At 39.2% G+C, this 14444-nt stretch overlaps 1 protein-coding gene across 2 annotated transcripts; it reads right to left on the minus strand.

Moving 5' to 3' along the window:
- Nucleotides 1-198: 198 nt before the first annotated feature.
- Nucleotides 199-14242, minus strand: LOC110093828 (potassium transporter 6-like). Of its 2 annotated transcripts, none has more exons than XM_020818843.2 (10): nt 13977-14242; nt 13607-13818; nt 12998-13523; nt 12848-12901; nt 11847-12107; nt 11720-11772; nt 11395-11518; nt 11047-11301; nt 1409-1815; nt 199-1078 (listed from the first exon to the last, which is right to left on the minus strand). In XM_020818843.2, the coding sequence occupies exons 2-10, from the start codon at nt 13643-13645 to the stop codon at nt 428-430; spliced, it is 2370 nt and encodes a 789-aa protein (XP_020674502.1). In that variant the 5' UTR covers nt 13646-13818; nt 13977-14242; the 3' UTR covers nt 199-427. The 2 variants fall into 2 exon arrangements, with proteins under 2 accessions (XP_020674502.1, XP_020674493.1); XM_020818834.2 differs by having other exon boundaries at nt 13958-14242.
- Between the last annotated feature and the right edge of the window lie 202 nt (nt 14243-14444).

A 14444-nucleotide genomic window follows, 5' to 3' on the forward strand; every position in this document is an offset into this window, starting at 1 on the left:
ACAAAAATTAAAGTTTTAATAATAAAAAGCTGTTTTAAGAATCATAAGAAAGCTGTCTCAAACGAAGTCTTAGGCTTTGTTTAAAACAACTTACTTATTACTTTCAAAATCAAAATTTTGATGCAAATATTTCTTAAATTTGAAAATTTTGTATTAAAAATTACTTTAGAAAGTAATAAGAAGGCTATCCCAAACGAATCCCCAACCATATAAAAACTTTGAACATGATACTATCCATTACATACACAAGTGAAATATAGAGGCTTAAAACATTGAAATCTTCCTTCCCATGCACATCAAAAACAACCTTTTTTCCAACAATTTCTAGACCACAAAGCAAAAATTAATACTATCCACATCATACACAAGTGAAAAAAAAGAAGAAAAAAACCCTTTTTAAAGATATTTGATAGATATACCTGAGAGATCATACAAGATAGACCATTCCAACCTCAAGGTTTGTAGCGTGTGGTACACTCATAGCATAAGAAGGCCCTCGAGAATTCCTTCTTAGAAAATCATATAAAGCAATAGCCAACTTCTTCACAAAGCTTGAGCCACTTTTTGCCCTCATATATGAGTTCCCTGTGATGAAAGCCACACCAGCCTCCCTTGCCTCCATCAAATCTCGCAGCTCCTCCCTCACTGTGGAGTCCATCTTTGGGCTCTTAGGCAAGACAAAACTTACCTTCTTCTTCACCACTATAACCGGCGACTGAATTTCTTGTGGTTTAGAAGGACCAGGCAGGTCACCAGACTCCATATAAGCTCCATTTTCCTCCACCTTCTCGTGAAGATAGATTCCGGTATTTACCATTGTCACCTTCTCATTCTCCTTGGCAGACTCGTCTGAAGGCCTGTTGGGTTCAGCAGAACCATTTGACTGGATGAAGGCTGCAATGCTGCACACAAGGTCCTGCTCAAATTCAATATCATCTTTTGGTATGTCATGATATCCATACCGGACAACACAACGGTAGATCCGATACTCCCTCGGGCCAATTCGTCCGACCAGAAACCGCTCTTGTGGACGAACATGAGGAACTGGCACCGACTTGATGCAAAGGAACACAAGGACCTGGTGCATATATCATAACATTCATAGGAAAACATAAACATCTTAATATTGTTATTATTACTATCCATGTAAAGCTATTTGATGTGGAAATCGCTAGTTTGTGCTGCTTGACATTTGTTTTTGCTAAATTAAACTGGTGAAGTGTGGTATTTTCTCAGATGGTGAAATAGTTATACAAGCCAAACCATTGCAGATCAGCAGAAGGGATAGAAAATGAAATTATAATCTGATTTCTACAGTTGATAGAGATGTAAAATTTAGGTACTCTCCATCTAAATCTGATTATTACTCTAAAAAATAAGAAAGACAACAAAAAATTTTAAAAGATACCTGGTGGAATGCAGGGAGGTTCGTAACAAAGTGGGAGAAGATGGCTGGGATGCCAGAAACAAGCTCAGAATGTATAAGTCCAATGCCACGAACACGAACAATTCCGAGGCTTGGGCCAAGGCTTAGGAGCCAATTGATCGAAACCTTGTTCTGTAAATCAAATTCGTATTTCTCAAGAGTGCCATAATGCCACACGTACATAATGATCATGAAGATAAAGGAGAAGACAATGGGAACCCAAGCTCCCTCCCGAAACTTGATGAGGGCGGAAGTGAAATAAAGAGCCTCAATTGCGCCAAAGAAGACGAAGAAGCATATGGCAATGAAGATGCCACGACACCAGCAAAGAATGATTACAAGAGACATCAGGCAGGTGGTGACCAGCATCACAGTTATGATTGCCAGTCCTGTTGTATAAAAATTAGAGTTAAGCTCCAAAAACAAATGCTACAGAGGAATAAAAAAATGAGCATATATATAACTGGAAAGAGTGTTGGCTTGAAAAAAACTATAGACGTTGTGATCCATTTCATTAGCTTGAGCATGGGGTCACGCTTGAAAAAAATTAAGAAAAAAGTTATTTTAATGTCAAATGATGTGAAAATCTACTTCAATATGTCCAGTACATTAGTAAAAAATATAATTATTAGTAATATACATGAATGAAATAAAATGTTATAGATTGGTGATAGGAATCAGATTTTTCTTGACGAGTGTTACCCATATAATTTGGCATGCAGAATGAATCATAGTTCTGTTTTTAATATAAATATAAGATATTGCCACACTGATATTTACAGATGACCAATTACCCACAAGGATATATAATATCAATTCCTATCATATATTGAACCAACATAATTGAATGCCTCAACATTCGATTGCTCCATTTTATTGTATAGCTATCCTTCATCCACAAAATTTTGCGATGTATTTAAGGTTTTGAAGAACTTCCTTCAAATGTTTCTTTTTTCATGTTTTGCATGTGTTGATTTCTGCTCTAATGATATGTCTAGAAGACTAGAATGGTGTCTATGAGATAGAACAACTTTCCACACAATCATTGATAATGAGAGACATCATAAAGCATTTTGGTGCTGCTGTTTGTGTGAGCTTTAGATCAACATTGTAATCCAAGTGGCGGATGGGAGGCTCTACTAAGATGGGTAGGATAGTAAGATTATGTTTAATGGTGTTTAAATTTGAGTAGAATTAGGGTTGAGAAGGAGTTAGTAGTCGGCCAACCCAATTCTAACAAGAAGCTAGGATCTAGAGCCCTAGGTTCTAACCCTTATAACTTCCTCTTCAGAATTCAAAATGACATGATTAAAAATCAAATTGAAGGTTAAGAAGTAAAATTATGATATGGAGAATTTGATGATTTTTGGTTAATATTTAATAATTTTCTCTAAATTTTTTTCCTAGACAGGTATGAGAGTGTGGACTCCGAAAATTCGGCCCCGGTCTCCCCCGTTGTTTTCGAGGGAGTTTTAACGGATTAAGTTCCGGGGTAAATTTTGGGAAGATAGATTAGGATTGTAGATAAGACACTACCTAGAGATTTCGCCCTCATTTTGTATGACTTTATGATCCGAGTTCTGGTTTCCTATAGGCGCAAGACCCTATAGTTAATTACCCCTCCCAATAACGAGAGAGAACTTTCGATTAAAGCTAGTCGTCAATCAGATACGTAGTATATGGCATATAGTAGCACATGGGCTTAGGTATTTGGAAATGTGATATTTAAAATTGGGAATTTCACCAACTTGCAGTTAAAGCGGATGGTGGGGGAATGAATGATGGACCCGATCAAGATCCCATGGTTCCGTCGTCCCAGGTCATCGTGATCCCTGATCTACTTAGTCAGAAGAGGTAGTCGACCCAACCTGACACAAGGATTCTTGTCGGCAACCATGGGTTGAGGCGTCCAAGGGTACCTTGTAGACCTGGGGTGGACGTTTGTTTAAGGGGACAAATTTGAATCCACTTTAACTAAAAGAGGACTTTGTGCCATATCGATTACATCTTATTGATTCATATCTCAAGGATTTGATATCACTAAGGACTGTATTGACTCTGGCTATAACCGTAATTTAGTAGTGTCATTTGGCGGTAAAACCACTCAATTCAGAGGGCCCCAGGTCATAACCGTTTATCATGCGGTGCCATTTGGCGGCAAAACCGCCGGTCAGAGGACACGTCCAAGTCCTTAATAGTAGGAGATTATTTGAAAATGAATCTTAATGATATTTTCGACCAGGCATTAGCTTTACGTGAGCTAATTTAAATTTCAATTTGTCCACCCGAAAAAATGTTGCAGAGGGTGGATGGATTTTGTTTTAAGTGTTTTATAATTGGATTTCAGTTTTAAATATCTTTAGATTTTTGGGATTTTTAGGCATTTGGGTGGCACTTTAAATATTTGTAATTGACCCTTCCGGTGGAGATGTACGTTCAACACGACCATCATCGGTGTGTTTGGGGGTCATGTCCATTTGTGTATTGAACCTTATTGACTATGTCGAGCTGTTGACAGAAGATCGAGTTTCGTAGGCTTTATGCCTTTGTTGATGAATTTCTTTTGTCATCGACTTTGAAGGCCTTATATGAACGTATAAAATAGATATTCCGGTTGACACCCTGACAATATATTTGTTTGATAGTTTGAGCGGTCTTGACTCTTATTTATCCACGTAAAAGGATTGGGTTCAAACAACGTTCATTTATTGATCCGCACAGCATCCATAGACGTCACGTGTATATCCAAAATACGCTTGTCGGGGCCCATGCGAGTTTGTAATTACACAAACTTTTTTGTGTACCTATGTACATACATATTACAGTATATGTGTAGGGGGCATTTTTTGATATTTGATGGATCTTCTTTGGCGACCCATAGGAGTTTACATCTGTTGTATTTCTGCCTATACTTGCAGCAGCTTGCATGCATTTGCCTTTGTTATGATTCTTTAGCACTTTGCTCATGGGTGACATTTAGCATTTATAACGGGTTTCCTTCAGCGGCTCGTGGGAGCTTATATTTACTGTAGTCCTGCAACACATCTACCCTCATCGCTTTCAAGTAGGTTAACATGTTTACTTGAGGACAAAATTTGATTGTTGGATGAGTTGCACTCGTTACTATTGCATATGTGATAAATCACATACCATTGCTTGTAAATATTTCTGCTTTATTCTATGAGCAAGTGATTGTATGCTAGAAGAGTCTTTTATCATTGAATGTAGGTAATATGTGTCACTTGCTGTGGACCAGTGTTATTTGCAAATCGATATCACAAGGAGATTGATGTATTTGTTGCATGTTGTCCTCCTCTACTTGTAATGGACTAACATATATGCTGCCTATTAAATGGTGGTTGGTCGTGGGGGTGTTGTAACATCCACAACCTACTACTGATTAACACTTGCAAGTATGTCGTTATAACAAATCTTCCATTATTGTTAATGGGTATTTGCATTCGTTACTGTTGCAGTGCTTCTATCTGCTTGTGCTTTGATGTTGACCATAAAATATTGTTATATTCATCACGAATCTTCTAATATATGTTAACTTGCAAGTTGCTATATTCATTGCATGCTGGCTTCATATTTGTAGGAAACCGCCGCATACATCTGCAAGCCAATTGACACTGATTGAAAGGATATCGTAGTATTCACTACACGTTGCATGGTATGTATTTGTAAGAGAAATGTAGTTTTCACTGGTTAATTAATCACTGCCATTTGAAGGGACATTATAGTATCCGTTGCATATTTCTCATAGTCACTACAAACCTTTTTTCTACTTATAGGCTAGATGTTGCATGCATGGAAGATCTCATGCGATGAATCATAGGAACTCATATGCAGTATTGATGTATCATATTGAACTTATAGGTGGCATGTCACTCATGGATAGTTCATTGGGTGCAAAGATCCTCTATTGCTTGATGTATTTGCTTGCAAGGTTGATACAAGGTAGATCGCTATCACTTGTGTATGATTTGCAATAGTTGTTGGGGTGTTCTGGTATATTTATTTGCAATCCGTTCACTTTTCACCTTTGATTATTGTCGATCGTTGTAAGCAAGTCATGTTGTCCATCGGAAGCATCATATAGGGTGGAGAGATACTTCGTTGTGAATGGGCTGACGGAGAAGAAGAGACTCACTGCAGCGGCTTTATGCTTGGAGGGGAAGGCCTTATCTTGGTATACGTGGAGAGACATGAGAGATCGAATCCGATTGTGGAGGGAGTTCAAAGATAGTTCATTAAAATATTCCAAACTAGTCAGGAAAGAGATTTCTACAAGCAGTTCTTTGCTCTAGTTTAGGAAGGAACATTGATGAATTATCGGGAGAGGTTTGAGTACCTTTCTAGTCGATAGGGGAGGCTATTTGAGATAAGGGTGTCAAAAAATAACACAACACGAAAATCCAACTCGAACCCAACCCATATTTTTCGAGTTAGGGTCAATTAGTTTTAAGAACATGTCGGATTTGGGTCTCAATTTTCAAACCATTTTGAAATCGGGGTTAGGATCGGGTCAACCTGGAAACCCAATTTGAACTGGTTTTGACCCTCTATGTGCCCATCTCATGCACGCACCACGTGCCCAGCTCGTGCCTGAACGACCGTAGTGCTTCCCACGGCTCGCATGTCTTGGCTGGCCTGTCCGTTGCCTGTAGGCCCCGTAGTTTAAAGGCTCAGCCCTTGCCTTGCACTTCTCACCTCGCTCCCGTGTTGTACGCGACACATTCGTAGCTTGGCCCAGCTGGCTGCACCCTCATTGAGCACGACGCTCTAGCAAACCAGGCTTATCCAGGTCACTGTTGCAAGGATTTTTCGTTGTAGGTACTTACAGTCTGTGATGAGGAGGAGACTTTAGAGGAGGAGCATTTTCACCTAGATGTGGCGAAAGTCTCCTTAAATTCAGTGGTGGGGTAAGGTTTACCTCAAATCACATAATGAAGGTAAAGGGCAGATAGGAGGAGAATCAATGGTAGTTCTGGTGGACAATGGCGTGACCTACAACTTCATCTCCAACCAGGTGGTGGACCGATTGGGGCTGTTATTTGACACAGGCTGTTTCGAGGTGACGATGGGAACATGGAAGATGGAGAAGAGTAGAGGCATTTGCCTAGGATCGATGGTAACATTGCAGGAGATCTAGGTGAAGGAGGATTTTCTTCCCTTGGAGTTAGGGAGCACATATGTAATTTTGGGTATGCAGTCGTTGTAGATATGAAGGGAAACCAATATGGACTAAAAAGAATTAACTATGGAATTCATGATGGGAGGGAGGAATTTGAGGATCATAGGGGGATCCTAGTATGTCCAAAACTAGCATTTCTTTTAAGATCATGGTGAGGGCAATCCAGGGAGTAGTGATGGGATTCTTGGTGGAGCTCCAGAGTCTCGAGGGAGGGTGAAGCATGGAGAGAGAGGGGGAAGTTTTAGAGATAGTCTAGCCATTCCTGCAATAATTCAATGAGGTGTTCTCATGGTTTAAAATTGCGCAATATGAGGCTCGCGTTGAGGCCCGCCTATGCGCAATTCCAGTAAAAAACGCCTCGATGCTTACGCCTTGAGTTCTTTTTATGAGGCTTGCACCTCAACTTGGTTGAGGCCCGCCTTGAAGCCCGCCTCGCCTCACTGGCATGAGGCTTACGCCTCACGCTATATATATTAAAACTTACATAAATCTTGAAGTAAATGTCCGACATTGGACTCCATAGAAGAGGAGGAAGGGGAGAGAGCAATTCACCATAATAATGATTCAAATGAAGAACCCCTTAGTGATTACAGTGCTGATGACTTATGAGTTCTTATGTGATATGTCATTGCTATTTATTTTTGGAAATTTGAATTATATGTTAATGAAAAAAATAATGGGATTTGGGAAAGATAGAATTCTGAGTTGAACTATATTTCATGTTGTCTTATTATTGAGATATTTTGATTTCACTTCATATCTTATGTTTTTTTATATTTTATATTATTCATTTATTTGTATATAAAAAAATTATCATTTTATGTTTACGCAATCTTTTGAATTTGAGGCTTACGCCTCAAAACGCCTTGAGGCTTACGCCTCGCCTCACGAATGAAAAACGCCTCAATACCCGAAAACGCAATTTTAAACATTGGGTGTTCTAGCTACCTCAGGGCCTACCTCCCCTAAGGGAGCATGAATGTGCCATCATCTTGAAGGAGGGGTATCCCCTATCAGTGTTCAACCCTACAGATACCCACATGTTCAAAATAATGAAATTGATAAACTAATCGAGATGTTGGAGGCCCAGGTCATTCATTCCAGTGTTAGTCCATTCTCTAGTCCCGTGTTGTTGGTGAAGAAGGACGGTAGCTAGAGATTTTGTGTAAATTATTGGGTTCTTAATAAGGAAACAATGTTGGATAAGTTTCCTATACCATCCATTGATGAGTTGCTAGATGAGTTATACAGGACAGTGATATTCTCCAAGATTGATCTGAAAGCAGGATATCATCAGATCAGAACACGGTCAGTTGATATTCACAAGACTACTTACAAGACTCATGAGGCCAATACGAGTTTTTAGTGATAACTTTTAAGCTTACCAAAGCCCCTGCTACCTTTCAGTCATTTAGGAACAAGGTATTTTATCCCTGCCTTAACAAGTTTGTATTGATTTTCTTCGATGATATTTTGGTGTATAGTCGATCAAAGGCAGAGCATGTGGAGGACTTGAGGGTCGTGTTAGTAACATTGAAGGAGCATAAGGTGTATGCCAATTTGAAGTAGTGTTTTTTTGCATAACATATGGTGAAGTATTTGGGACATGGTGTCCAAATTAGGAGTAGCTGCAGATCTTTCCAGGATAGAGGCTATGTTAGAGTGGCCCTTACCAAAAACTTTGAAAGAGTTGGGAGGATTCTTGGGACTCATAGGGTACTACATGAAGTTTGTGAGGGGATATAGCTCTATAGCATGGCCATTAACAGAGCAATTGTAGAAGGATTATTTCAAATGAGGGGAGGCAGCCACCTAAGCATTTAAATAGCTGAGAAAGGCCATGACGAGTGTCCCTGTGTTAGCAATACCAAAATTTAGCCAGCCATTTGTAGTAGAGACTGATGCCTCAGGCTATGAGTTGGGAGCAGCTCTCATGCAAAGTCAGATGCCCATAACTTATTTCAGCCAGGTGTTGACCGCTAGGGCGAGATTGAAATCAGTGTATGAAAGGGAGCTGATAGCGATAGTGTTGGCAATATAGAAGTGGTGACCTTACCTGGGGACGAAACTTCATAGTCAGAACGGGCCAAAGGAGTTTGAAGTGCAATTTGAGATAGGGGGCATGGTTTATCTAAAGATCTAACTATACAGACAAAACTTAGGCTTGACGAAGAAATGAGAAGCTTTCCCTTTGCTACTTTGAGCCCTATGAGGTAGTGGAGCGCATTGGCGCTGTGGCATATCGCCTACGGTCTCCATCGACCTCAGCCATGCATCCTGTATTTCATGTATCATAACTGAGACAAGCCATTGAAATCACACACTCTCGCCCGTACTATAAGCCACATTGTCAGAGGATATGGAGGTGCTATTGGAATTGCTGGAGGTGAAAGGAGTGCACCAAGGAGATAAGGAGATCAGGGAAGTGTTGATCATGTGGAAGGATTCACTAGAATAAGAGGTGACATGGAAGCCCTACAATACCATCCATAAGTAGTTTTCCTCATGACAATGTGCCTTTTAGGAGGGGGGAATTGATGTAGCAGTTGGCAACACAGCTGCAAAGGTGGGCAGCAACCTAGGCGCCCAGGTAGGGCCCATGACCTCCTTTATCACATATAGGAGAAGAGTCTTTGGGAGGAACTTTTTGGGAAAGATGCAAGAGGCATTTATTAGAGGATTTTGGACTGTTTAAGTGGGGGGGGATTGTGGGAGGTTAGGGTTTATGTTTGGAATTTTATTTGCTGCAGCAATTTTTTGTGAGAGTTTTTGGGTTCCTAGTGGCAGTTAGGAATTATGCGAGAAATGATTCACCTCTCGAACAATGAATCAACTTGTATCTTGTCTTTCTTTGCTTAGAGATGAGTAATTACATCCTCTTGGTACCATTTTTGGATCTATTTGGAGTAAGTGTGCTATTTTTTATATTGTCATCAAATCATATCACTTTGCTAGAGACTAAGAGTAGGCTCCATCTGCAATAAGGATTAATTATACTGAAGAAAAGAGAATTATTGACAATTACCTGTTATATGAGAGAAAGTACCATAGTCTAATATCCAATTCATACCAGATAAACTAATAATAGCAAAACCAAAGGATACAATTTTATAGGAGAGAGATTAGTATACATAAGAGTACCGAATAAGGCAATCATACCCCTCTTGTGAAAGAATAACACATATAAAAGAGGTTTTAGGAGTAGAGAATCAGAAATAGTAACTAAATATCTAATGCAGAGCTATGAAATGGTAGTAAAATTTGGTCCAACGGCAATAAGAAGGATGGGTATTTCGACCATAATGAGAATGGAGAAAATAATTTTCCTCCGCATTCATGCCCACAATAATGTCCTATACCTAGAATAGACTGTTCAAAGATTAGGGGGAGGGACTTAAAAGTTCAAGGATCAGGATAACACATGAAAGAGAAATGATAGATGGTAGAATTTTCCATCAACCATGGTTGTACTTGTTAGAGTGAATGGCGAAGTCCAAAGAGAAATTTGACAAGAAAAGGCTCCTTATTTATTTTGTAATGCAATTAGCTAATTAGTGAAGAATTGATATTAAAAAAGTGAATCACACTTACACTATAGAATATTATATTATCTTTTCTTCGGAGATCATTTGGTTGTAAAGAAAAGAGATGCAGACTTGGAGATGTTGCTTTTTTGAAAGTATGTTGAACAAAGCAATCCCACATATCCTTAGTTGCTACTTGTCATTTATCATATAGGTAAGAACAACATAATCAAAGACTTGAGATCAAGAGAATTTTCTAGTGTCATTGTGAATCAAAGAAGCATTTAGATGAATAAGTTTGTTGAAGGATCCAACTAAAATTTACAAATCCCTGACCATAGTGAGAGGGTGGTGGGTAAGTACAACAGAAAGTGAATCAAGGCCAAAGGTTGCGGGCAGAGCAAAGGATGTACGATGAAGGCGGCGTTGCAGGGTGGGAATAGTAGGGCAACAGTTTATGGGAGTTGGTCGTGAGTAATACGGGAGTTGGCAGTGAGTAAGGAGAGGTGGCTAGCTAGGGTTGCAGGGTGAGTGGTATGTCATGACTGTGAGTGTGGAGAGTAGGTTTTGGGTGGATATCAGGCTATGAGAGATGGTTGTGGGAGAGAAATAAGAGGCATTCAGGTTGTAGAAAGGAGGGACAAAAGAGAGCATCAAACTTATTGTTGATATCTTATCAAAGTTGAAATTTTTGTAGGACTTTATATCATAAATTTGTCACTATAATAGGAATAGGAAAGCACATAAGAAGAAGAAAAAAAAAAAAATAGAATTATACCCCGAATTGATATCACCTAATATAATTATTGAAGGTTCAACATTACAACTTAAGAACCGAAGTGGAAGATAATCATGTAGAAGAATCTGAATATGATAATTTACTGCTTATAGCTTCATACCTGAGGCATTTCCTAAATGTTTTGTATCTCTGAAACCAATAGTGACGGCCAAACACAACAACATTAAGATCCAGTTGATATCTGGAATGTATATTTGGCCACGAATGTTAGAGGATGTGTGCACTATCTTCACTTTTGGGAAACATCCCAAAGCCGAACATTGCTTGATGATCGAAAATGTAGCAGTAATAACAGCTTGGCTTCCTACCACAGCTGCAAGTATAGCTATAGCCAGCACAGGCCACCTCAATTTCTCTAACAAAAAAAAAAAAATGTCATTGTATAAGCTTCATGCTAACAACATAAGAGTTCTAGGAATCAAAATAATAACACAATGAGTATGCCTACCAGGGACCGACACATAAAATCCAATTCGATAATCACTTTCAAGAATATGGTGCTGTGAGAGATAAGCAGCTTGGCCCATATATGCCAGGATCAGTGCTGGATACACCACAGATGTAAAAGCAATCTGCTTGAAGTAACAACATATTTGGGATGAATAAAGAGAGACCTATTTCCAACACTATAATTTGTAGTTTTAGCAGAAATTTAATTTAGTTAGCAATCATGAAATTCTTTCCTCACTAGTCTATATTTAAGATAAGATAATAAATATTTAGCTAATCATAGAATATAGAACACCATCTACATTACGACATCGTTTTCTCACCTTTATAGATAACTGAGAGAAATGCCCCAAATCTGCAAACATTGCCTCAGAGCCTACATAATATAAAAATTAATTTGAGCTCCTTAAAATATGGAAAAAAAAAAAAACTTTATTTCACTCAACAAACCTATGATGCATAAAAGAATTCCTCCTAAGGACATCCATCCTTGTCTTTGTGTCTTCTTCAAGAACTTGTACATGTAGTAGGGAGATAGTGCATGATATACATGTGGATTCCAATAGAAAATGTTATAGATGCCAATCATGCTGATACACAAGAGCCATGTTATAACAATTGGCGCAAACAAAAATCCTACTCGGTGAGTGCCGTAATGTTGCACCGCAAACAAACAGATCAATATAAGACATGCAATAGGAACTTCGAGATCTGCAAATCAGAGATAATTGACATCATTAGACATAATCAAGAGCATCTTAAAGTTTACATAAACATTAAATTTACATATTTATCATTTTAACTTGAGACAAGTAGTTGCTCTATCATAGGCGAAAATGGATTAGGTGTGTTGCGGCTGATGAAAGGAAGATAAATTCTGTACTGATATGTTTTTGACTAGAAGAATGATGGTAGATGTTGTTGGAAGGAATGCGACACTAAGGTGAAATAGGCTCTTTGGGAAGTAGTTTTATAAGTAAAACAAGTTAAATACCAGTATACCACATTCAATAGTTTTACTGAGATTAAAAAATTTAGACCTGTTTCCACATGAAGCCATACACTAACAATTAGCCAAGGTCAGCATTGCAAGAACGAAAATGAAGCGAGGTTCAGTAGATGACAAATAATCATAAATGTCAAGGGGTGAGAGATCCAAATATAACAACAAAAGAATCCAAAAGTAACAGAAATCAAACCTAAATTTAGTAATTGATAGCTTGAATTACTGATTAACTAAAAAATCAATAGGCCACTTTACAGAAGTTAAACTACAGGCCAGCATGCCAAATTCCCCCACCGGAAGTTTCAGATCAAGAATCCATAAGCCAAGAAGAAATCCAACAAAATTGGAAACTTCTGAGCCATAAAATTACGAAATCAGAAATCTGTAGCTTTTTTTTTTTTTCACATATGAGATGATTTCTCTACTGAAACCAGAAATTTCATACATTTGTGATGCTCCTTGGACATTGAAAGCTCCAGCCCTGAGACGGCTGAGAAAACTGTCAAACACAAGCCGCCAAAAGCAAGATTAATAGACTCAACAAAGAAAGTCATATTTCCACCAAAAAGAAGAAAAGGAAAGTAATTGAATCTACCGGAAAGTGAAGGAGTGAGCACGCCATCACCAATAACCATGCAAGTCCCAATCAGCGCCAGAACCAACAGCAGCTGCCTCAGCACCCGATGTTTCTCCATCAACATCTTCAACCTCGCCGCTGCCGTGAACCGACCGCCGACGCCGGCTTCTCCAGAACGGGAGCAATGGTCATGGCATATTCCATCAGTCTTTTTATAAGCGGAGAGCTCCTCGTCAGCGATTTGCCCATTCGGTAGTAAACCAACCCGAGCATGGCGGCAGAGAAGAGAGTAGAGAGCAAAAGTTCCGCCCTCACCATTGTCGTCTGCTCGGAGGACTATGAAGACGTATTTAAGTAGAGGAACGAGGGTAAGCGTCCAGAACACAAAGGAGAGAACTCCAAAGATCTCCTCATTTGTCTCCGAGTGCTCGATATCTTCCGCGAATGCGCTCTTATAGACATAAAGCGGCGAGATACTTAGGTCACCGTAGACTACGCCAAGACTCTGGTACGCAAGCGTGAGCACCGTCCTCCATGACTCCTTCTGCAAATCAAATCTCTACAATTCCCTATCCCAGAACCCAAAAAAAAAAAAAAAATGCTAACAAAGTAGAAAACCCAACTCACCTTGATGGAATTCCCATAGGTTCCTTCATCGAGATCCATGAATAGTTAATTAAACTTCCAAGTAAACCATGTTCTTTTTCATTCGATTCACAACTGAATGCTAGACGAAATGGAAATGCAAATTGAAAACGAAATAGGTTTCTTCGAAGCAGAGGCGATGCGAGTGGGAGTCGTAGATAAGTGTTAAAGAGGATGCATTGAACAATACAATACTGCGGGGAAGAACAATTAAGATCGGTGAGCGACAAAAGAAACCATCTTTATACTCTAGCACTCACCAGTATCAATATCTCGTCAATAAACAAAACTACAAAATTGTACTGGAAGAAAAAAAAAAAGTTAAAACTTTACAGGTACTCATTTCCATTACAGTGAGGAGAAGGAAGAAACAGTTTCACTGTTGCTGGGAAGTTCTGCAAACAGACAACAGACACGAAAGCAAGAACGGACGAGAGATAAGAACAAGGAGAGTGGGGTTAGAGGTTGTTGAGGTGGCTGGGAATCGTGGAAGCCAGTGGGTTGGGAAAGTGGGAGAAAAAGGAATGGGAGAAAGAGTGGATTTTGCGATGGATCGATAACTGTATATTTATAAATGGAGAGAGGTTGATCTGCTTATAATCTCCTTCACCGCACCGAAGAGTCAAGTAGATCGACGGCTTATCCGAGTAAAGACCTAATGGAGTCTCTTGCGCAAGTCAAATGGATTTGAGTCAAGTCAAATTCAATCAAAATGTCTCATTATAGGCAAATCATTATGTCCGGTCACTCAATAAAAATTTGTCACGTGGACTTCGCTTTGACTGTGCGCTTTGACTGTGCTTTAGGTGAGCTTTAGATG

The sequence above is a fragment of the Dendrobium catenatum genome, unplaced genomic scaffold, assembly GCF_001605985.2.
Source record: "Dendrobium catenatum unplaced genomic scaffold, ASM160598v2 fragScaff_scaffold_742, whole genome shotgun sequence".
Classification (NCBI taxonomy): domain Eukaryota; kingdom Viridiplantae; phylum Streptophyta; class Magnoliopsida; order Asparagales; family Orchidaceae; genus Dendrobium; species Dendrobium catenatum.